Source organism: Syngnathoides biaculeatus, chromosome 3 (assembly GCF_019802595.1).
Source record: "Syngnathoides biaculeatus isolate LvHL_M chromosome 3, ASM1980259v1, whole genome shotgun sequence".
NCBI classification, from domain to species: domain Eukaryota; kingdom Metazoa; phylum Chordata; class Actinopteri; order Syngnathiformes; family Syngnathidae; genus Syngnathoides; species Syngnathoides biaculeatus.
The window spans coordinates 1,640,597-1,665,185 of record NC_084642.1 but is presented as its reverse complement, the minus strand read 5'-3'; the positions used below and the strand labels follow the sequence as shown (position 1 = coordinate 1,665,185).

General features: G+C 45.1%; 1 protein-coding gene and 1 long non-coding RNA gene across 7 annotated transcripts; both read left to right on the top strand.

The window, feature by feature from the left end:
* The first annotated feature begins 1,464 nt into the window (after positions 1 to 1,464).
* On the top strand, positions 1,465 to 12,495 carry LOC133497668 (uncharacterized). Its single transcript, XR_009794083.1, has 3 exons — positions 1,465 to 1,792; positions 12,259 to 12,384; positions 12,468 to 12,495. It is a non-coding gene; the product is annotated as an uncharacterized LOC133497668 (long non-coding RNA).
* Positions 12,496 to 13,759: 1,264 nt separating this feature from the next.
* znf507 (zinc finger protein 507) lies at positions 13,760 to 23,560 on the top strand. 6 transcript variants are annotated; one of them, XM_061813516.1, is made up of 11 exons: positions 13,760 to 13,872; positions 15,298 to 15,861; positions 16,146 to 16,603; positions 17,859 to 18,206; positions 18,383 to 18,806; positions 20,321 to 20,420; positions 20,484 to 20,592; positions 21,871 to 21,975; positions 22,040 to 22,174; positions 22,859 to 23,218; positions 23,326 to 23,560. In XM_061813516.1, the coding sequence occupies exons 2-11, from the start codon at positions 15,301 to 15,303 to the stop codon at positions 23,486 to 23,488; spliced, it is 2,763 nt and encodes a 920-aa protein (XP_061669500.1). In that variant the 5' UTR covers positions 13,760 to 13,872; positions 15,298 to 15,300; the 3' UTR covers positions 23,489 to 23,560. The 6 variants fall into 6 exon arrangements, with proteins under 6 accessions (XP_061669500.1, XP_061669499.1, XP_061669497.1 ...); XM_061813515.1 differs by having other exon boundaries at positions 17,859 to 18,215; positions 20,487 to 20,592; XM_061813513.1 differs by having other exon boundaries at positions 17,859 to 18,215.
* The last annotated feature ends 1,029 nt before the right edge of the window (positions 23,561 to 24,589 follow it).

Genomic DNA, 24,589 nt, shown 5'->3' with positions numbered 1-24,589 from the left:
CTGGCGCACGGAACCAATTAGGGGACGCACAACTGCACTTTTGACACTTTTTAACCGACGCGCGCAGGAAGTGTAGCGTGTTGAAGTCAGCGCATTGTCAGCAGAGATGTGCAAGTTAAAACCAGAAAACCTTGTGAAGTTCTCCCCGCTCTCATGAAGCTCAGCCTCAATTAAATGACCCCCCCCCACCCCACCCCCACCCCCAAAAATGCTTTTATTTTTACTTTCTTTTAGCAACTCCGTCCGGCTGCCCGGAATAAAGATCGAGGGGACCCGGCGATGGCGGCTTGGACTTCCGAAGACCCCCGCCCCCGGCCCCCCTCACGGAAAAAAAAAGTGACATGTTGACTGCAGAGGTGCTCAGGGGGGCTTCGTCATCTGATATCTTTTTAATTAACACTATCCCCACTCAGACACTTGAAGGAGGCAAATACAAAGATAGCGACGCAGCCAGACACTTAGCTTTTGACAGCTCTAATTAATGAAAAAAAAAAAAATAATAAGGGTGGGGGGACAGAGAAGGGGGGGGTGTAGATGAGTCGCTGCTGGTGAAGGATTCATTAAGACTGGTCGCCGCGTCGCTACATCAAACATTCCTCTTTGGACGTCTTTTTATCCTTTGCTTTTTTTTTTTTTTTTTTTCTCGCCATTGTGTGGAAAAGGAAAGCGAAGGAACGGACAAAAAGACAAATTCAAGACCCCATCGGATGCCTTTCTTGGGCCTCGGGGGGTTTCATTAAGGCTCAGTGTCCAGAGGTAAAAAGTCATTCATCTCCCCTGTTGTGAAGTGGCAACCCCCCCCCCCACACACACACACACACACACACACAAATATTATCCCATCGACACGCGCGCACAAAAGCACACACAATATGCCTGCCCCGCTGCATTCGGTGACACTCGGTAAAAGGCAGAACGCGGGCTGATGCGCACAAAATGCCAGCTCACCTTGTTAAAAGTCCACAAAACCCGGGAAAAAGGCAGCACGGGAAGTCAAAACAAAACAGGTGAAGTGGTTGCACAAGTGAGCACACCCCCTTCTGCTTAAAGGGGGGGGGGTGTGACTGTGCTCAGAATCAGCCAATCACATTTAAACATCCGCACACAGACTGCCACCGTATGGAAGGAAATATGTGCCAGCGGGATTTGAATTTGAAATGTTAGGTGATCATATTTTCAATAGTTGCTACAATTCGCTGTCTAAAATTCACCGTCTGTGCCACCAGGCAGGGTTACTTCAGGTCAGAAGCGAACAGCCAGCCAATTGCAGTTGCGCTTTCTCAGTCACATAGTAAGAAAGCGTAACTGTGATTGGCTGGCTGTTCGTTTGTGACCGGAAGTAACTTTGCCCGGTGGCACAGACGGTGAATTTTAGACAGCGAATTGTAGCCGGTTGAATTGTTAACATTGAAAAGTTACACTGAAATACAATTATTGACAATGTGATTTAAATTTCAAATTCAAATCCTGGTGGCACATATTGACTTCCGTCCCACCGCTTCAAGTGACTGACTGGGTGCAAATAAAGGCACAAAGTTCTGGTAGGCTTTCCCTGACGTATTTGTGGACACGTCTTTGTGCTCAAAAGTGTCAGTCGCGAGAAAGGCCCAAAAGAATTTCCAAAGTGAAGACAGTCATCGTCGACTGGAGGATTTACGGCACCACGGTGACGTAACCGAGGACTGTACAAAGTCCATCCTTTCAAAATGGACGAAAAGACTCAAAGAAGGACCCGTTCGGGAGACTGCCGAGCGGCCGCCGGCCGTTTTTGAAGCCGCTACGGGAATTACAGGTGAGTACTTCGTTTTTTTTTTTGTGGGGTTGTGGAGTCGGGTGGCGACATGAACCCGAACCCTTACATAAAAAAAAAAAAAAAAGTGTTTTGCTGCAACAAAGTATTAGTTTGAGGGTGTGCATTTTTATGCAATGAGGTTAAAGTATTAGCTTGAGGGTGTGCATTTTTATGCAATGAGGTTATTGTACTTTTTACCCCCCAACACACACTTCCCCTTAAAATACTCGTGTTTGTTTTCCGGTTATGTTGCGTCTATATTCGTTCCCCATGAATGGTCAAAGAAGTATTTTTTTGGGGTGGAGAGATAGCGTTTGAACAGGGGTGTGTATACTTTTTATATTCACTGTCTTTGGGTTTACTGGTTTTCAGGGGTTTGCAAATTCCTTAATTGGTGGTGTGTGTGTGACGGATGAGTGGTCGCAGGAGCCCCCAACTTTAATAGCCCCGATGAATGCAGCAAGGCATGCTGGGTCGCGCTCGCTCAATTTAAGGCGCCTTCGCCGCCGCCGCCGCCGCGTATGAATATGCAAGCGCCTCTTATCGGCTCAGGTAAAATGGCCGCCCGACGACGAATGATGAATCTCTTTGTCCAAACTTGATGTGCAGAAAATGTATTCTTTTTTTGGGGGGGGGGACTACTCCTCCGTTCCCAATCCCATCTTCACATTTTTTGCAAAATTCAGGAGATCTGAGCACACATTTTTTTTTTTCCTTTTCCTTACTTTTTTTGGGGGAGTACTGTATATGTTTCCATGACAACGTTCCCAAATGAACGCATAAATGAACCTTTGTACATTTGTCAACTGATTCAAAGCAGCAAAGTTGACAATATTCCCAAAATTCAGGAAAATCTTTTCCTTTTCATGAAAGTAAAGGAATCTTTAAATGTCTTGATCCGTCTTTAAAAAAAATATTTTTGCATCGCTTTGTGTGTGTGTTCCACATTTTGCGTGACCAAATTCCTAAATTCAAAAATACGTACACTCTTTTAAATCAAGTTGTCTTCACTTTGATATTTGCTATATTTAAAGTAATTGCGCAACATTTCACTTCATAATTCTGACATTTTTTTTTGTACAAAAAGATTGCTTCCCCTCGTCATTCTAAATATGAAATAAAGCATATTCTTTTAGTATCAAACATTTCAAAGCACACGTGGAAAAAAAAAATGTAGCAACCATCATTTGCAGTTGGAGCGCGACGAGAAGCGTCTTCCGTGGCTGGCAGCGCCATCTATGGGCCGCGTTTTGGAGCGCAGCCTGCAAGTGGGAGCGTCACCGAGATGATGGCAAAAAAAAAAAAAAACAAGAGCAATTGAATACAAAAAGGAAGGAGGAAGGAAGGAATCGAGGAGAGATAAAGTCAGATTAAAAGAGAAAAATGATTTACATTTTGCTGACGACGCGCTTGGGAAGTCAACAAGCAAACGCGGCGAGTCATTTGATAATCAATAGAAATCACTATTATTATTTGCAATAGTAAAAAAAAATGAAAAAAGGTTTACATTTTTGCTTGCACATTTTCCATTTTTTTATTTCATGTTCAAACATTTGTACAAATTTAAATGTTGCTATGGCATGATTGTTAGCAACAATCATATTTTTCCGTTCCCTTTTTGAATAAATGTTTGCATGAATGTGGGCAAAAGTATCTTTTTCTATTTACAGTTTTTTCCTCCTACTTTTTGAAGAATTTTTTTTCTTGAATTTGATCCATTTTTCAATGTCAATTTCAAAGTGTTGACATGGTTTGGCAAAAGCTATTTTATTTTTCACTGACCTCATTCGTTTTCCCAATTTCATTTTTTTTTTTTTACTTTTTTGAAATGTTTCTTTTGCTTAAGCTGTGATGCTGAAGTAAAATATTTCTTGTTTAAGTCTCTCAAATGAAAAAAAATATGGAATTGATAATACTTAAGTTAAAAAGTTACAAACATATCTAGCATCTGCACATTATCAGAGAGGTGCCTACTTGTTTAATTAATAAATTGGCCTACTTTTTCTTTCAAGATATGCTCGATCGTTCCGGTCTCACACTTTTGATTTGAAGGCAAAATAAAATATCATCATTAATATAATTTTTCATGAGCGCACAGGCCTCAATTTGAACTTGTCATTTCGTTTTCACAAATGTAAAAGAAAAAAAGCAACACATTACCTACATCAGTTTTAATACCGCAGACAACTTTTTGGGTGTTAAAAAGAAGTTGTATAATAAGTACAGTACAGTATTAATATCTCTGCTGAGCTCCTTCGGTACTGAATAAAAGTTCAGTTCTCATTAGTGAGTGACAAAGTTGTTGGTGTCGGTCCAATTAAAGGAGAAGCGGGGCTGCCCTTTTGCTCGTCACCGACTGACTAATTCAACTTTTCTATTACACCTTCAAAGATCAAATCAAATCATTTCATATTTAATTAGCAGCGGCCGCACGACTCGGCGCCGTTTGTCACATAGCTGCAAAATTTCAATTTTATTTTCCGCTCCGTTCCGAACTTGGGTTTGTGAAATCCGACAGCCGGGAATGGCGTTTTTCCTCGACGTCGTTTAGCCATCGACGGCCGTTTTGTTCACTTTTAGGGTCCGTTATGATCCGCGTAAAAAAAAAAAAAAAAAAATTCAAAAATCCATTTGGACGCAATGCCAATTGAAGTTTCAAGTCATTTTAACAGGGGTAACTAACATGTAATAACATGTAAGTGGAAGAAGAAGCTAACCACAACAAGAGCCAAAGAAAAAGCAAAAAAAAAAGGAAAAAAGATCAATCATTACATGTAAATGCAAATCAAACCTGTATAAGTTAAAATCCGTCATAAATCAGTATCAATATGTATCAAATAAATAACAAATAGAATTGAAAATAAAATGCATGAAATGTGAAATTATCAAAGAAAATACCAATGAATCTAAAACTCATTCAATATTCAGAATGAAAATGTAAAAAAAAAAAATTACAAAAACTGAAAAATAGTAAATTGATAGTAAATAGTAAATATATAAAATAATAATAAAATACATCAAAAGCCAATACTCCAAAATAATAATTATAATAATGAAAAAAGTAATCAAGGTATTAGTCATGAAGTACAATCGAGAAATAAATCACGTTTATTAATCATTTGTCTACAGGCTGGTAATGAAAAAAATAATAATTTATAGGTGTGTCCCCGCCGCGCTTTCCCGTTTGCGTGGGTGGTCAGCGAGCCGGCCCGAAGATGGCGGGCCATCGCACAAAATGGCCCCGGTAATTTGCGACATTTCCCACCCGGCGACACGGGCGGCTCTCTCTTCTTATTGGAGCATTTATTTTGCCGGTGTCACATAAAAACTCCGGACGCCCCGCCGACTGACCGACCGCCCACCTGCGTAACTCCAAATATCAAAAGCATATTTCACCGCACGCACACACACATAAACACACGCAAACGTAGCGGCTGTTCTTATTGCGCGCACTAAATCAGAAGCCGGGCTGCTCAAGGTGCTTAGGTCATGTGCTTTTTTTTTTCCCTCACATTGGAGCTAATGGAGTGTTTACGGCCATGTTTAGCCCACATATGGACGTCATAAATAGCGTACAAGCTAATGTGTCGTAAATTATCTGCCATGTAAATGTTGCTCACCGTCTTGACCGCGAGTGGTGGGAAAAACGTACCAAAAAAAGGAGCATAATGAGAGAGTCATGTCCAATGTCAAATATTCTCCCTTTCGATCACAAGTGACGAGCATGTGCCACCTAGCCAGTTGGCGGCTAGCGTGAGAAGCTAATGCATTTTCGCCCAGGGAAACATCACAAGGAGGAGAGCCGAAAATCATGAATTTGCAAAAAGACACCGACTGAAATTTTGTTTGCTAACGTGTGAAGCTACGTGGCTAAGCTGCAAACGCAGCCTCAGAAGATTCAAGTCGAGGAATTTACATCAACTCAAGTTCCTACAAAGCAAGTCAGCCACAAACACGAGAAGCTAATGTAGCTTAGCAACATCTTCACTCTCTCAGTGGAATATGGATGCACTTAACTGCAGCACGCCGGTCGCAGGAGTTTCAAATCAGAGTAGGTCACTCCAGCGCGGACAAAGATGCCGTTGGCGTGCTCAGCGGGAGGCGGCCAGAAAGGCAACGTTGTCTTGTCAACATCAGCTAATCTCTCGCCGCCTTTTGTCTTGGCGAACATCCCGGTTGTGCCCTTTCCACCATTCGGGCCTGCGATGGCGACTCTGAAAGAGCCCGGCGCCCTCACCGGAGGCCAACGTCCACCTTCCTCCGGGGACGAGGCTACAGCTGCGAGGATTCTTGAAAGACCTGCGCCGTTTTGCAACTTTTTGTCAAATGAGATCTTGAGCACACGAATGGGAACGCTGGCGTGGTTGCTCCTCATAGCCATGACACACACACAGGCGCACAAAAGTCATGTTCATTTTTCCCATCTGGTCCTAACGCAATTGCAAACGCGCGGCGTCCCGCGGCCACGCCGAGCTAATTGCATCCGTTTGCTGTGACACTCGCACAACAGCAAAGGGGAGAAAGACAGACAAGCCATTGTGCGCGCATGTGTGCGCGTGTGTGCGTGTGCTGGGAAAGGACTTAGTTATGTGCGACTGCCAACGCGATGATGAAATTAGCAACAAGAGTTTTGTACGCGTGTGCAATCCATCAGCTGTTGCGGCCGTCATACGCGTTTACTTCTCTTGAACACACCAAGCTAGTAGATTGTGTAAGACACGCGTGAGCGCTCACTATTATTTATCGCATGATTTCGTGCGTGCCACCACATGACCTGAATGAAAACATGCCTTCTGCTCAACAATATTTATATAATAGTGTAACTATAATATAATACTTAGTTTAACTTTGTATTTTTTTTAAAAAAAATACTGAAAATGATATAAAATTACTTTGATTTTTTTTTTTTAATTCACTTAAAATGCTAACAAAAAATGGAAAAGGTCCAAATTAAGAGTGGAAAGCTGGTCACAAAATTACTTGTGAAAATCTGTAAAAAATTAAATCAGCACAAAGTGGTGAAAATACATATATGTTTTTCAAAACTGATTTTCTTTAAAAAAAAAAATTGTGAACATTTGATTTTACAGTAAAAATGGTCAAAACAGTTGGTAAAATGAATTTTAAAAAAAGAGAAAATGAATTCTCGAATACATGAGAAAATATTTTTATATTCAAATGATAATTGTGATTCAAATTTGTGAAAAAAAATGTTGAAAAATGAGTAAAACTATCGTGTGAAAAGGTCAAAGGAAGACATTTTTATTGAAATGAGTGAACTGTGTCAAATGGATATTCTTGTTCTAAACATGAGTAAAAATTACAAAAGTACGAGCAAAGATATTTGAGTTGAAATTGTTACCAAAAAAATTGAGTTGCTTCAAAGTTGAAATTTTGACAGTGAGTGAAAATGGTCAGAAATCACTGAAAAATCATTACAAATAAGTGAAGAATTGCTCAGCCCGGATGTTTAACCTCATATCTATTGATCATAAAGGAAGTTTGAAAAATGTGAAAATGGCCCCAAGAAGGGAAAATAATGATGCAAAATATCAAAGTTTGAAAGTCAAAATGTTCAAAAGCAGCCACGAAATTCTTTGAAATGGTGGAAGACAAGCGAAAAAGGACGACTTGTCCATTTTTGGAAAAGGTCATCAATCATTTTGCAAGCTCATCCTCACTTCCTGTGTGACTCACGTTCACTTCCTGTCAAGCGTTTCCGCTCCAGGCAGCAACTTTTCTGTTGCTGCTGCTGACGACGACGACGTTAATGCGGCACGAGGGTCCGGAATGGGCCCGATTGTCGGGCTTCCCGTGCGGCGCCGATGGCCGCTCGCTGCTTGCGCGCTTGATGCTTGATTTGTAGGCCGATTTGTTCCTTTTATTCCTCCCCCCATCCGCATCCCCACCCCCTCCCGGCTGTGCACCAGGCGCTCCCCTCGCCTCCCCGATCCTCCCCCAGGACAATCCGTCGTGAATCGCATTACGGCCATTTCCCCATTCTGGAGGTGCACCAGCAGCCCCAGCAGAAATCAAATATTTATCACGTTGTATTAACCCCCACCGTTGGCCCACCGTTGCCCCCCCCCCCCCCCCCCACACACACACACACAGACACAGACACCACCACAACCACCCGCTACACGGCGAATTCATTATCCTATTAGGCCATTGCTCAGCCGCTGCGGCCGGCGCGCAAAACAGATGAGCGTACATGACAATACATGCTGGCCTACACACATACACGCCTCGCGGATAGCTGCTGTTGCTGCTGCTTGTCGGTCAGGTACTTTCACGATCCAAAATCCCTAAAGTGTCTCAGGTTATTGGACTAAAATGGAAAATGAAGATCCTACCTGATTTTTCGACTTCAAGTCCGGCATTTTTTGGATCGTACGGTCGAGCTAAATTGGGCTAACGCCATCGTTGTCGAGATCCAGAGAGAAAATTACTTTTCTTCAGACAAATACTGGCCCAAATCGAGGTTTAGACCCGACCTAGAGAAAGCCTATGATAGAGGACCAAGAGAGGAACTGTGGTACTGCATGCGCAAGTCTGGTGTGGCGGAGAAATATGTAAGAATAGTGCAGGGCATGGATGAGGGCAGCAGAACAGCGGTGAGGTGTGCCGTGGAGGTGGGACTGCATCAGGGATCCGCGCTGAGACCCTTCCTGTTTGCGGTAGTAATGGATGGGCTGACAGATGAGGTTAGACCATGATATTCGCAGATGATATTGTGATCCAGAGTGAAAGCAGGTGGAGGAACAATTAGAAAGATGGAGGCACGCACTGGAAAGGAGAGGAATGAAGATTAGCCGAAGTAAAACAGAGCACATGTGCGTGAATGAGAGGGGCGGAGGGGGAAGAGTGAGGCTCAAGGGAGAAGAGATGCCGAGGGTGGACGACTTCAAATATTTGGGGTCAACGATCCAGAGCAGTGGTGAGTGTGGTAAGGAAGTGAAGAAACGGGTCCAAGCCGGGTGGAAGAGTTGGCGAAAGGTGTCTGGTGTTCTATGTGACAGAAGAGTCTCCGCTAGGATGAAGACGGGCAAAGTTTATAAAATAGTGGTGTGACCGACCGGCCACGATGGACGGATTAGAGACGGTGGCACTGAAGAGACAACAGGAAGCAGAACTGGAGATGTTGAGGTTCTCGCTCGGAGTGAGCAGGTTTGATAGGGTTAGAAATGAGCTCATTAGAGGGAGGGACAGCCAAAGTTGGAGGTTTTGGAGACGAGGTGAGAGAGAGAGAGAGAGAGAGAGAGAGCAGACTCGGATGGTTTGGACATGTCCGGAGGCGAGAGAGGGAGGAAATCGGTAGGAGGATGGCAAGGATGGAGCTACCAGGGAAGAGAGCGAGCGAGCGAGACAGAGGAAGACCAAAGAAAAAGGTTTTTTGGATGTTGTGAGGGAAGACATGGCGACATTTGGGTGTTAGAGAGGAAGATGGACGACACGGGTCTTCGACGGAAAAAGATGACACGCTGTGGCGACCCCGAACCGGACAAGTCGAAAGGAAAAGAAGAAATGCAGTCGGCTATTTTACTGGACATTTTTCCTGATTTGTAACAACGGAGTTAGTCCACTTTGGTTCTAAGTAGCTCACTTTTTGCTCCCGATTGAGGTTTACATCTATTTTTTTAAATATATTTGCTCTATTGACTTTAAGCAATAAGAAATACGAAATGATCCTAATTGGACTGATTTCCTGGAAACTTGACAGGTTATAAAAATTCAGCCAACGGAGCTTTTTTGTCTCAGCAGCGCATAATTTGGTCGGCGTGGCCATCGTGAGACGTCCCACAAAAAATGTCTCAAGAAGCCATCTTGAAAAGACGCAGAGAGTCCACCATTTTTTCCAAAAATGTTTTTTGTTCTTTTCCAAGCTTTTGTCATTTTGCGGACATTTTAGTATCATGTCCAGCTCTCTGATCAGGCCCCAAAGCGAATTTGACCTCACTCCGACTCGGAGATGAATATTTCCCTGAAGTGATTGTGACATCTGTCGGTGCTCGGACGCTGTTCTTTCTTTTCAAATCTTCCTCGTTAGCATGTAGCTAGCGCGGGAGCTAACGTGGCGGCGTTGAGGACGGCTTCATGTAAATATTTTGACTCGTTGACTTTGGAGATAACTTTGACTTTTACGAGGCAATATTTCCTGGCACGTGAGATGAACATTGCACTTAAAAGTCCACCATTTCATGATTTGCTCCGGCTCAATAAAAGCACCACTTTACTGCCACCGTAAATCACAAAAAAAAAAAAAAACATGCCGGCTGCTGTTAATCTCACACATAGAGCGACCGTCTATAAAAACAACAACACACACACCCAAAAAAAAAAAAAAAAAAAAAAAAGACGAGAAGAGACAAGAGGTCCTTTGCGCCGGAATACCTTAAATGTCATAAATGTGAGATTGGGCTGTTAATTTGATGCATTAGGCGTCCGATTTTGTTATAAATAATTGTTTATTTCTGCAATAAGACCTCCCGATACGTACTTGCCAAGCGTCCAATCAAATTGAGGCTCATTAACGGCGCAGATAAATTTGTTTTACACGTCGCAGTCATTAAAAGGAAGCAATTAAACGTGCAAATAGCTGCTTGGACTTTTTATTTTTACACGCGTCCGAATTATAACAAGCGCCATCGACATTTTTTTCACGGCTTTGCAGGGACGTCATTTTTGCTTCTACTCAGCTTTACGCTGCCCCCTAAAGGTCCGGAGGGTGAAATATTTCACAAATGGGGACGGGTGAATGGGCGGCACGGTGGATCAGCTGCTAAAGCCTCGCAGTTCTGAGGTCCCCCCGGGTTCTATCCCGGACCCGCCTGTGCGGAGTTTGCTTGTTCTCCCCGTGCCTGCGTGGGTTTCCTCCGGGCACTCCGGTTTCCTCCCACATCACAAAAAAAACAAACAAACAAAAAAAAAAAAAACATGCAACATTTATTGGACACTCTAAATTGCCCCGTCGGTGTGATTGTGAGTGCGACTGTTGTCCGTCTCGATGACCAGTTCAGGGTGCACCCCGCCTCCTGTCCGTTGGCAGCTGGGATAGGCTCCAACACTCCCCGCGACCCTCCTGAGGATAAGCGGCAAAAGAAAATGTGCCTGCCAAAGCTAGTTCCACTTAATAAAATGAAATTTGGTAGGCGATCACGAGGAGACGCACAAAAAATAGCCTCGGGAAGCCGTGTCTGAAAACCATTTGGGGGTCAACTCCAGACCACGTAGTGAGTAGAACACGGGTCAGGTTTTTCTCTGGCCAAGCCCAAAGAACAAAAATGCAAGGATCCATTGCGCCTGCTGCTGTCGTCCTCGCAGCCGGGCCAGAAAAAGAAGAATCACGCCGGAGAGGCTGGGAAATCGCATCAACGGCCACAATAAAGCCGACGTTGGAAGGAAGGAAAATGACCCGCGTGGGGGGGGGGGGGGGGGGGGGTCTGGCTGGCTGGGTCATGTTTGGTTAGTCCTGCGCTGACATACATCGATACTCGTTGCCTGCAAAAGGCGGGGGGAAATGGAAGTGCGACCTTTTTTCATTCACTTTACTCCATCATTACTAATAAGTACTCAGAAATGTAGTGTTAACTCACACGAATAAACAACACCCGATTAAAGTTTCCTGTTATTGGTCATTTTCTTCATGCTTAATCATTTTAAACATTGTTTTGCACGCACATAGTGAGAGCGTGACAGATTCACCAAAAAGAATAATAATAATATACAATTACTTTAATCCTCATGCCTGTAAAAAAAAAAGAAAAAAAATCCATCACAAAACATGATAATTTACACATCAATTTAAAAATAATGATACCATGAAATTTGGGAAACATTGCATCTCCAAAATAATGACTTTTCTGAAAACAGCGATGTATTTTCAACACTTCAGGTTCATCCAATATTTGTATTTGGAACTCACACAGATCAATTTGTGGACAAAAATATACAAAATTGACCACGTTTGCACATGTAGGCTGCCAGACGAGTTCTAATTATTTTACTATAATTAAGAAAATGTATCGTTGGTCGTTTCAAAATGTATTCGAATTTTTATTAGTAATATAATTCCAAAATATTAACCCAAAACAAAACGTGAGGAAAAAAACTACAAATAGATTTGGAATGGAAGGCGGGCATTTTACCGCGAGTTGAGACTGCCATCTGGTGGTGCTCATTGGAACAGCAGCACGATCGAGGAGACGTTCCGCTGGGTTTGATTGGATTTTTTGATTGCATTGAAATCAAAGTCGTGCGTGTTTCCACAGATGTCAGTCATGCCAGTTCGATTATTTGTTGCTCATCGGTGCACGTCACTGTAGTTCGTATTTCGTGTGGCTTGAAATGAAGAAGAAGAAGAAAAACGTTATCAAGCAAGCGTGAACTGATACGCTGCACTCAAGTCTGACGTTAATAGCACAATAGAAATAAGCCGCTTTTGCGCCACCATCTTTTTTTCTTAGCCCGGGGCGAGGGCCTAACGCGCCACGTGAGGAGCTTTACGAGCCGTCAGCTGCGATCGGATGGCGGGCGACGTCTAGATGAGCGACGCCGCCGCCCTGCTGACGGAGATGAAAGGCAAACAGAAGGTTCGACGTCATCTGCGGCCCTGGAGCCATCACACGGGGGGTAAAAAATAGCAGAGTGGATGATTTGTACAACTTTTGGACAGGTTTTTACATTTCTACACAGCGTTTGACATCGTGGCCTTTATTTACATCTGCGGAGGGAGCTCAGACCAGGTTTCAGTGATTTCAGTCATGGCCAATCAGAGCGGCTCCTCTCTTTCCCTTTAAATGAGGCGCCTTGTCGGAGACATCCGTGCGAAGAGGACGACGCGTAATCACGGCGATCCATCCTCGAGCGGTTCCCTCGTTGACCGGCCCGAGTAGTACCTGACAATGTACCCCGCCGGACTACAAAACGGGAACTGAAATGTCTGCAGACCTTACATGTACTGCTTCTATTCCCGTTTCTTTGCCCCCACACCTGAGATGATTTTTTTAAATATAATAATAATAAAGACCCAAATTCCAATGACGTTCCGACTCAGCAAAACAGAATACAATGATGTGCAAATCCTTTTCAACCTACATTAAAGACAAAATATTGAACGTTCAAAATGAGAAACTTGATTGCTGTAGTGCAAATAAGTCACGTTCATTTGTTTTTAACACGTTCCCAAAAGGCGGCGCGGTGGATCAGCTGGATGCGAGTTCTGAGGTCCCGGATTCACTCCCGGACCCGCCTGTGTGGAGTTTGCCGGTTTCCTCCCGCATCCCCAAAACATGCAACATTAATCGGACACTCTAAATTGCCCGTAGGTGTGATTCTGAGTGCGGCTGTTTGTCTGGACGCGACCTGCGATTGGCTGGCGACCACTTCAGGGTGTATCCCGCCTCCTGACCGTTGACGGCTGGGATCGTCTCCGCGAACCTCGTGAGGATAAGCGGCAAAGGAAATGAATGAATGGACGTTCCCAAAAAGCGGGGACAGGGCCTTGTTTACCACCTTTAATTGAGGCATAAATGAATCAACTTTTGGGAAGTGAGTTCATGAAAGCTTCAATGTGGAATTTTTTTTTTTTTTTCCCATTCTTGTTTGGTGTTTGCGTTTGAAAACGCCCCACTCATTTCCAAAGGGAGACAGGTCTGGACTGATCGGCCGGTATGACGGTTTGAACGCTCCCGGTGCCGAAAAGTCTCCTTGCGATTAACGCGCATGTGCGTATATTCTGTAAACTTCCGGCTAGTCTGAAACGTCCCCATCCATGCTTCGACATGTGCCATTCACTGAAGTTGCACTACAATTTGCATTCTCTTGCTGAAATATGCAGGGACATCATACGCTATGCCCGAATGTTATCATTACTATTATTATTATTACTGTCGTTTTTAATATTGAATACATTTTTTTTTCACTTTCCATCACAACGAACGAACGAATAATCGCTGGCCCCTGAAGGCACCATCAGCGGATCACTTGCCGGCTAGCCCGTCCAATCGCCGGTCTGCTTTTTGATCACCTGACCTCTGAAAGTCACGTGACCCCAGCCTCCATCCTCGCCATTTTGCAACGTGAGCCACAAATACACACACACACACACACACACACAGAAGACACTTTTTTTTTTTTTTTTTTTTTTTTTAATGTATGACTGACGAATAAAACTAACGTGTGCGCTTGCATGTTTCGAGGACAAAGAGCGCGGCGACTCGGTGAGTGTATGTTTAAATTGCAAGTAAAAGTGTAGTCATGTTTTGGTCACACATTAACGGCGTGTTAACTTAAAAGTTGGCATCTTCCGGCGGGCTGTACCACGCTCGTGCGCTGCTTCTAGCCGCCTAGCTAACTGATGCTAGCCGGTCCAAACTTCACATTTTACCCCTGGCGTTCGGTTTGTGACACCAACACGTCGTCAAGCCGCTGAACACGACCGCGGAACACACTTCCCCGCTGGATAAATTTTTTTCGCGGTTTGCGGCGTGTTTTCACGCGAATTCCACAAATGGAAAGGGAAGGGGTGACATATTTTTAGATGCGGCCGAGCAGGTGTTCACTGGAGGCTGCTCGGGCCTTAGAGTCCATCAAGAATTGTCTTTTGAAACACTTCATCCTTTTGGCCTGGTCAATATATGAATGGCCGAGGGTGTTCCCGTTGTTGTGTGCATTCCACACGCGTGAATCACCCCGCAAAGCAGAAGTGGTCAGAAAAGAGGAAGGTGATTTATGGAGTTGGGAAAGATGAAAGGAATGACACTTGTGCTCATTTCCCTGGCAAATGTCAACAAAAGCGTGTCTTCACGTGTCGAGGAAACTCTCAATTAGCACTAACGCCGATTATCACCACACTTTCCCCTTCGCGTAGATCGATAACGCTGTCACAAGTCAGTGTTTAACGTTGGTATTGATTTAAGGCCCGTTTAGTTGACATTTGACACAATTTCACAGCACAGCGCCTTTCAAAAAACATCACCAAGTGCCAATACTAAAATACTGATTTAAAAAAAAAAAAAAAAAGCCATTTGCAAATGAAAAAAGTTCATCCTCTCATTCTTGGTCAGCAGAAGTCTGCCAGAAGAGGTCTTTTTGTTGTCGTTGTTGGATGCCCCTAAAAAAAAATATTGACCATCAGGTGATTTCACTGACCAGCTGTCAGTATACGACCAGAGTGATATTAATTCACGTCTGAAGCATTCATCGTTACTCTTACGGAAGTGTGTTTGCACGTGCTTTATATTTCGCATATTGACCTTCATGGCATCATTTATTACAATTTTTACAGTCGAAGTTACAAGCTTCTCGAAGGAAGAGTCTAATTATATGGTGGGCGTTTGCTAATTTTGTCGGCATTGTGAACCGGTAATCCAGCCTCCATTTTATTATAATTCATACATTTCATAGAGAAAGTTTTGCCACTTGACATGTAGGAGATGCACTTGTTCACTTGGACATATTTTAGCGTCCTAGGATGTGTTCACATTTCATTTGTCACGTGTCAGGTCATGGAGGACTTCAACAACGTCGCTGTGCTCATCGCCGCCGCCGCCGCCTCTTCGTCTGCGCCGTTGTCGGAAGCCCACGAGCAGGAGGGCGTCCCGGACGCCGCCAGTCGCAAGCCGGACGCCGACTCCCTCATCCAAGTCATCGAGAAGCTGAGTAAAATTGTGGAGAAGCGACCGCAGCGTCGCTGCACCCTGATGGGACACAAGAGGGTCCAGGCGAGAGCCGGAGGAGGAGGTTCCCCCTACAAGAAGCTGAGCGTGGAGCATATGGACGGCGACTTCAACAACAACGGCGGCGAGCGCAAACGCGCGGTGACGTGCTACCAATGCAGCCTGTGCCCGTATCTGTCGCCCGAGCTGGCGCTGCTCAAGGACCACCTGAAGCAGCACAACGAGCACAACCAGGACTTGATCCTCATGTGCTCGGAGTGTCGCTTCAGCTCCCGAGACCAAGCGCAGCTGGAGGAGCACGTCAGGATGCACCTGGAGAGCGGCGCCGATGCCGACGGGGGCGAGAACAGAGCCGGGGGGGACGCCGACGCCGACACGGTGGGCTCGGAGGTATCCCAGTGTAACGTTTGCGTCATGATGATGTTAATAATCACAATAGTTGTTGTCACTATCATTGGACCACTAAGAAGCAGATTAAGATTAAGCTAAGTCCGTTCAGTGTTTTGTCATTTGAACGTTTACGAACCGTCGATCGGGTTGACCGACGGACTTGCATCACTGTTGCATCACCAAATTTCCAAAGCTTCAATCACAAATATCCTTCACAATCTGCCACACTTTTGTTGTCATTAGCTGAATTTTGATCTTCAATGTTCCGAACGTTTGCTCCGTAGCGTGAGGGCGACGCTGAGCGGCATCAGCAAAAGAAGAAAAAGAAGTGGTACGTTTACGAGGAGTACGGCCTGTACCGCTGCCTGATCTGCAGCTACGTGTGCAGCCAGCAGCGTATGCTCAAGACGCACGCCTGGAAGCACGCCGGCCTCCTCGACTGCTCCTACCCCGTTTTCGAAGAGGACGAGGAGAAAGCCACCTCGGCGCTCCCTTCGGAGCCCGCCGGCCGAGAGGCCGAGTCCCAGATCGCCTCCGCCGCCTTCAAGCAGCGCGCGCCGCTGCCAGACGAGTCCACACCGAGTCCGGCCCGCGGCGCCAAAGAGGACCAAAGCCAGTTGGACGTCAAGGAGCTGAGCCCCGAGGAGTCTGGGATGGAGGTGCAAGTCACCGCGGAGGGCGATGCCGACGCGGCGTCCGTGGCCGACAGCCTGCTGACGTCGGCGCAGAAGATCATCAACAGGTGACGGCTAGCAATCGCGCTCATCCTTCCATATTTGCGGGTCACATATTTACGACCTTCTTTAAACGCCACATCAACATCCCAAGTTGGAATATTTCTTCCTTGAAACTGTATTCATCTATTGCATAAAGTTTAGGGGGTTTTTTTTGTACATCCACTCCACCATTTCCTAAATATAACAAATTCCACAATGAAAGCATTTATTATAAAGCTTCCGATCAGCATTGGTGTAACACATCCTGTCATAGCGCAGACCTTCAGAATAAATGCATGCGGGATGATAAAACCATTTTTACCAGGGATGGGCCGTCATGGGGGAAAAAAAAAAAAAAAATGACAATCGCGATTATGTTGATTAATCAACATTGATTCACTGATTTTTAAAACTTTGTGTTTGTTCAAATGCCAAAAACATAATGTTAAATATACCTTGAAAGAACAACCAGAAAATAAGTTGCTTCCAAATCAAACATTAAAATAAGAGCAATAAACAAAAAGAAACTCCGTTTGCCTCTTATGGGCAGTGTGGTGCTGGCATGGAGATTAACGGACTACATTGAGCTAAGAAGAGCAGAAGAAGAAGCGTGTCATTGAACATCATCAATACATCTATTATTATTCCTAAATCAGGAAACAGTATATTTCTGTGAGTGTTGTTATATTACCTGTCTATGTGTTACTTTGCAATTTGACGGTAAATCTCTCCTATAACTTCAAATGCTAATTTTTTTTTAGTTGAGTTTGGTGCTCGTGTTAACCTGCTAATGTTAAAGAAAAAAATGCAGACTTATATTCAAGTATAGAATAAAATTGTTTTTTTTTTTTTTTTGTTTGCATTAAATTCCAACTGGGGGTGTCAAACAATAATTTAAAGCACATTCAGTGGGGGCGGGGAGAACAACGTCGGTTCACCTCGCAGCAACTTCGATACGCGCACGTTCTATTCGGCAAAATGGTTGTTTTTCTTCTAATATTCTGTTTGTATGACAGCAAAACTTAAATTTATCGTCCCTTCCTAAACTCACCATACGTTCTCGGGCACGTTTAATAACAAAGCACCAAATAGTTTGAAGTGGGACCACGAAAGGAAGTGCGTCCAAACCATAACGCTGGCTCGTAGGTTCAGCAGCAGTTTGGCGTTGGATTAAGTTTTTTTGACGAGTTCGTGGTCGCTATTGAGAGGAAAATGAAGTCCCCGGTGGAGGTCCAGAACCAAAGCGCACAACCCAATTCTGCGGTATTCTCTCGTCAACAGCGACCCCAACAGCGCGGGTCACATCAACGTCATCGTCGAGCGTCTGCCTTCCGCCGAAGATGGCGTCATGGCCCCGGCGCCGCTGCTGCTCGACCCGGAAGTGGACGCCGGCCAGAGCTTACTGGGCGTTCCAGAGGAGGAGCACGCGCGGAGCGCCGACCCTCCTCGAGACGAGAACGTTCCGCCGGCGGGACGCAAGAGGACTCACTCGGAGTCGCTACGCCTTCACTCGTTGGCTGCCGAGGTCCTGGTCGCCATGCCCATGAGGACCCCGGAGCTCAAACCGGAGGCGGCGTCCGCGGTGGAGCGTCGCGGAAACGCCGACGAGGGCTCGGGGTTCCTGCACAAGTATGGAAAGTATGGAATTTGTTTTTATACATTTCGAGATGGCTACTATGTTTTTTTTTTTTTTTTTTTTTTTCCCCCGGACCCTAATCACCAGACTTTAGTAAAGATGATACTTATTGAAAAATTTGAGCCGTACGAAAAATCCATAATACCAACCGACTGTGGCCCTCGCGCAGGAACCCCGAGGGTCCCGTCGGCGCCGCCGCCGCCAACGCCGGCATCAGCTCATCCCTGCTCACAGTCATCGAGCGTCTCCGCGAGCGTTCGGACCAGGACGCCTCCGACGAGGACATCCTCAAGGAGCTGCAGGACAACGCCAACGCCGTCCCGGAGGACCCGGGGGCCTCGCCCGACGGGGGTCTGGTGGACTTCGTGGCCGGCAGCGAGCGGCCGTACCGCTGCCGGCTGTGTCGCTACAGCAGCGGCAACAAGGGCTACGTCAAGCAGCACCTGCGGGTGCACCGCCGGCGCCAGCCGTACCAGTGCCCCATCTGCGAGCACGTCGCCGCCGACAGTCAGGACCTGGAGACTCATATGATCCACCACTGCAAGACCAGGACGTACCAGTGCGAGACGTGCTCACAGGCCTTCCACTACAAGGTGAGCAACTCAAATCGGAGCCACCGTAGGATGAAATGAGCTTCGTTCCGCTCGTACTTTTGATATATGATTGCTGAATACGCGCAAAGACTGTGAACAGCCTCTGCGCCATTTGCCTCAAATGAAGTCGAGTGACACGCTCGTGCATCCTGGCGCGAGTCGGCCCTACTTAGCGAAATGTTGTAACGCCTTCTTTGAATGACTTCATTTTTAGGACAAGGCTCATTTGTACTACTCCAGCTACTGCAAGCCACGCCTGCAACCTGAAATTGCATCTTCACGCGATGCCACAACTTCCCCAACTTGTTTTATTTACATTCCCGTGGATTTTGTTGTTTAGGCTACGATAATCAGTGGGAAAACTTCAGTCTTGTGGGGTCTGTAACTCCGGTGGGGGGAGTTAAGCCTGTTTTCTAATGGCTGTCGTGAGAGTTAGAGGTTAAATCTGTGACAACTGTTTGTTATATGGACCTTCACACAGCACCAAGCACAGCGGAGGCATCGAAGACATGGCCGCCACGCGGAAGCCTCTTAGCCCGTGAGCTAGCAAACGGCTGTCGTCTTTCATAGTCCGCGACGCCTGGGTGGGATGTGTCCCAGCGCCCCCCCGTCGTCGGGTGTACGCACGCCCTTAGACGTGCCAACATATTTGCGGCACGGTTGGAAGTCGCACGGCGCGTTTTCAGCGACACACCCATGTCGTCGGAGTTCTAAGAGACTGTATTGATTATTAACCGAGTGTCATTTCGTGTCGGCGGCACGGTGGGTCAGCTGGAAAGCGTTGGCCGCACAGTTCTGACAACCCGGGTTTGATCCCGGCCCCGCCTGTGTGGAGTTTGCATGTTCTCCCCGTGCCTGCGTGGCTTTTCTCCGGGTGGGCGCTCCGCTTTCCTCCCGCATCCCGGAGAACGTGCAACATTAATTGGTCACTCTAAATTGCCACCGAGGCGCAATGGTGAGTGCGACTGTTTGTGTCGATGTGCCCTGCGATTGGCTGGCGACCAGTTCAGGGTGTAGCCCGCCTCCTGGCCGTTGACAGCTAGGATAAGCTCCAGCACTCCCCACGACCCTTGTGAGGATAAGCGGCTAAGAAAATGGGTGGATTGAAGTGATACATTTCCTATTGCAAGTAAGAAAAAAAATACAGATGGAGTGAATTTTTATGTTTGTAATATCACCAGCTGAAAAATGTGGCTGTTTTTCTCGTTTTAGCAAAAGTCCTTATGAAATTCTCACGACTCAAGTTTTCAAACTGAAGTTTCCATTTTGTATTTTTTTTTTTTTTTTTTTTTTCCCCCTTAAGAAGTCTGCCTTTTTCGTCTTAATTTTTCTTTTAAAAGGCAACAACAGTGAATCCCTTTCTGATCATTGCCCCAATCTGAAGTTTTCTTTTTAGGGAACGTTCATTCAAGTTTTAAAATTAGCTTCCTGATTCGCGGTGGTGAATTTGATACAAGGAAGTAAATCAAAATTCAGACGTCTTCATTTGCGCTTGTTTGTGTTTGGTGGTCCAGACTCAGTTAAGAAGTCACGAGCAGGAGCATCACAGCTCGGTCGGCGCGGACGCGGATGAAACGGCGGCGGCGGCGGAAGCCGAACGCGACGCGGACGAAGGTGAGGACCTCTGACCTCTCGGCGTGGAAGTACTCGTGCGTGGTCGTGACTTTCTCTTGACAGAAGGCGTCCTTCACAAGACGTTCAAGTGCGACGTGTGCGACTACACCAGCGCCACCTACGTGGGCGTCAGGAACCACAGACGCATTCACAACTCGGATAAACCTTACCGGTAAGGCCGCCGGGGCTGCACGGCAAAAATAAACATAAAATCACACAAATGAGTCAATTGAGGGGCAAAGTCGGTTTTTAAACCACATTTTCGATTCAGTTTATGATGGTGCAAAGTCAATGAATCTTTCCGCGGTGTCAAGAGAAAGCCAAAAGGAACTTGCGTCAGCCTGGTTAAACCTTAAATATGTGGAGCCAAGTAGTAGGACACCTGAAATCAAGTGTTTCAATACTTTTGTTTACACCCTTTAAGGTTAAATCTGTACGGAGTAAATTAACTCCATGCTTTTCTTTGACAAAAGAGGAAGTTCAATGACAGAGGAAATATATATAAAAAAAAGCAATACCTCAGTGGACGAGCCGTGATTTGAGTATGGAAAAGCCGAGAAGAGTAACATGTGGTCTAATTGGGTTCAGTTTTGGTGCGCAAATTATTCTTTATTATTATTATAATGTGCGTACTTGACTTGGAATTTGAGAGTCTCTTCTGTGCACTTTTGCGCTATACTTGTTGTCCACTAGGTGGGAGTAGCGTCCTATCCAAGCTGTGCTTTTGTTGCAGGAAGGGCAAATATTTCCACTTATATACAAACGAAGCACAACAAGGTCACATTTTCTTTGCTTTCTCTCTTTCTGCATCACGTTTGCTTATCTTATGTTAAAATGATAACGTGGAGGACTGGATATAAAAGTGTTGTAAAAGGTTCCTGAGCTGGTGAAAAAGTGTTTTGTACTGTTTGTAGTTGGACTCTGCACCTCCTTTCAGTCGCTTTGTTTGGTATGTGTAAATGGACGACATTTTGCAAACAGTACTTGACTTTGACACGTCAAAAAAAAAAATGCTAATAGAAATACTGAATATGGAAAAAAAAGTCATGCAGATAAAATGCTCTGGTATTACCTGCTGAATAACATCTTGCGTCAAAAAAATTCTTTCATATTGTCAAATGTTTTTCCTGAAAAAAAAAAAAAAAAAAATTCTTCATAATTTGCAAAAATAAAATTCTCTTCTTAAAAGACCATACTTGAGTTCAGGAATGTTTTTTTTTTTTTTTTTCCCCTGGCGAAATACTTGAGCCTTATTTTGCCATGGCATATTTGATAGCTGTGAAGCAATGCTTTTAAGTAATATCAATATGGGATATGTAAAGAAGCGCACTCTTGTCAGTCAGTCAGTCCTACGCAAAGCGGGACTTGTAGTATGAATTGAATACGGCGTATTTGTGGTGCAGTAAGTTCCCCCGAAACGCGATGCATTGATGACTTTGATACTGCGCAGATGCTGCAACTGTGACTTTGCCACCACCAACATGAACAGCCTGAAGAGTCACATGAGGAAACATCCTCAGGAGCAGCAGGCCGTGCAGCTCCTCGAGCAGTACAGGTGAGGACGACGACGCCCCCACCCTCCGGCGAGCTCTCTGACAACCTTTGCCCCCGGCGGTCAGGTGCTCGCTGTGCGGCTACGTGTGCAGCCACCCGCCGTCCCTCAAGTCGCACATGTGGAAGCACGCCGGAGACCAGAACTACAACTACGAGCAGGTCAACAAGGCCATCAACGAGGCCATCTCGCAGAGCAGCCGGTAAGTGCAAAACATTCCTCACGACAATCGCAGAGGCGGTCACGCAATCTACGGCTGCTCTCGCCAGTTACCACTTCGACCTCCGCCTTCCTTGCACAACGAAAGGAAATAAAAAAAAATGTCCCTGAGCGCAATTAATGCCATTATTTCGTCCCCAAGCGCAAGTTAGGCGCACCGGCACGTGGACGTGCGTCATCCTCCTCTCATCAGTTAACATATTCGTTGCCAGCCATTCTAATCTGGAGCAATTTTGCCCATCTGTCAAAAAGACCAGGCACATATTACAAGGTTGGTCCCTCCAACAAAATGGTTTCTGACCAAAATCAGAAAATATTAAAAAGACTGAGAGGGCTTTTGATGGCAAAATGGTTTACACACGTACAACCAAGAAGACTCGCCACATGACTCCCGTTCGGTGTGAGTGGCTTTTTTTTTTGTGTGTGTGTATTCCGTACAACATTTACTCCACGATCTACGACAGACTTTCTACTAGCTGTAGCGCCCCCTACCGTTTATACCATGTACACACGATGAATTCAGTTTGACTGAGGTGTGTAAACTACTCAGACGTTATGCATTTACCTTACCGTACCTTGCCCAGTCGAATTAAACAACCAAATGAAATAATTTGCCAAATGTGTTGAAAATAGTAAAGTGTGAGTATTATTTATTCATTTTGTTCAGAGCTCCCGCAAAGGCGTCGATGGGGGCGGAGACGCTAACATCATCCTCGCAGGACACCGCCAAGGTCCTGGCGGAACAACCTCTGGAAGCCCCCGTCGGGGTCCCCAAATCCAGCCCGGGCCCCTCCTCCCCCCAAAGAAGTTCGCCATCACCGTCACCGGTCCAGGTCCAGGTCCAGGTCCAGGTCCCGCCGCCCGGTGGCGGAGTGGAGTACTGCGTGCTGCTCTTCTGCTGCTGCATCTGCGGCCTGGAGTCGCCGAGCAAGGAACGACTGATGGAGCACATGAAGGAGCACGAGGGAGACCTCATCAGCATCATACTCAACAACAAGGATGCGCACGCGTACACGCAGGCAGCACAGTAAGCCCCCCGTGAACCCCCCCAAGGAATGGCTAGAATATTTCACACGCTCTTTTACCTCAATGGTTGCGCTTATCTTCTAAGTCCTGTCAGCTCCAATTTTACAGCAAGAAGACGCAGTCCAACGGAGACCTCCGCCAAGGTCAGCCAAGAACAATTTGCTTCGTGTTCAAATCTTCGTTACCTGAACATATCTATATTGTTGTTAGTTTGTTTGTTTGTTTTTCACAATTAAAATATGGTTGGGTTTCATTTACACTAAGCTTGTAAACTAGTTACGACTAAAATGATCTGATAGTCAAGTGAACAAAACTTGAGGATGCTTAAACTCTGTCAAGCAGTTGACGTTGTTGCTTGTTCTTCTCTTTTGTTCCACAAAGTTCCTCCTGAATTTTTTTTTTTTTTTTTGCAAACGATCACTTTTCACACACATTTCTGCTTCGAGATGTTTTGCTAATAAACGTGTTTTTTTTTTTTTTTTTCTAGCGAGCTAAGCTAAATCAAAGCTTCAATGTGCACCAAAGTTCATCCGGACATGAAGATTGAACCAAAGTTGTATTTTGATCATATTTCTCACTTCAAATGCAGTTAATAGTTACGCTTGAGCCGAGGGTTATGATTATTCTCGGAACAACATTTGCTACAAAGACAGTTCAGTGAACGACAGAGATGTGAATTATTTTTTTTTAATTAATATGATGCAATAATTCTTTTTCTCATGAAATCAGACTTCATTCTCTTGAAAAAAAAAAAAACCCTTCATGTAAGATATAATTATCGTCAAACTATATTGCTATAAGATTTCATTTTTTATTGCCAAAATAGTAACCCCAGCCGAAACGATGCCCCATCTGAATCCTCCTCATCCGCTGCTTTCATACTTTATGCATGCAATTATTTTTACATTAAGAGCGCTCTTTGCTTAGCAAACTGACTCGGAATTTTTGTCATAATTTAATAATAATAGTAGCAATTGAATTTGATACTTTTAGCCAGACGTGGGCACTTAACTGTTTGTTTAGTGCTATAGTAACTGATGTACTGTCAATACTCCAGTGAAGCGAAAATTGTACACTTGAAGCCACAACTTTGTGTACACTTTTCAAAACAGACAACTGACATTCTGCTGTTCAGAGGAATAATTTTTCAAACTTTGATTACGAAAATGGCTAACCTGGGAAGGCAATTCAAAGTAAAGGGGCGGAGGGGCAGTTGTTGATCAAATAGAACTTAATTTAAAAAACGGTTAACTTTTTAAAAATAAACTCCAAAAGATTTTGACTTCGTTTTTGTAGGAAAAATGCTATTTTAAAAAATGTATCGCTAATTTGTGATGACTTGGCATACTGTCAGTTCTCAAAAGACCACCAC

Coding starts and splice junctions, on each gene's coding strand:
- znf507 (XM_061813513.1), top strand. CDS start 15,301: ATGGAGGACTTCAACAACGTCGCTGTGCTCATCGCCGCCGCCGCCGCC. Junction 22,175..22,858: donor GCCATCTCGCAGAGCAGCCG/GTAAGTGCAAAA, acceptor CATTTTGTTCAG/AGCTCCCGCAAAGGCGTCGA. Junction 23,219..23,325: donor GCGTACACGCAGGCAGCACA/GTAAGCCCCCCG, acceptor CCAATTTTACAG/CAAGAAGACGCAGTCCAACG.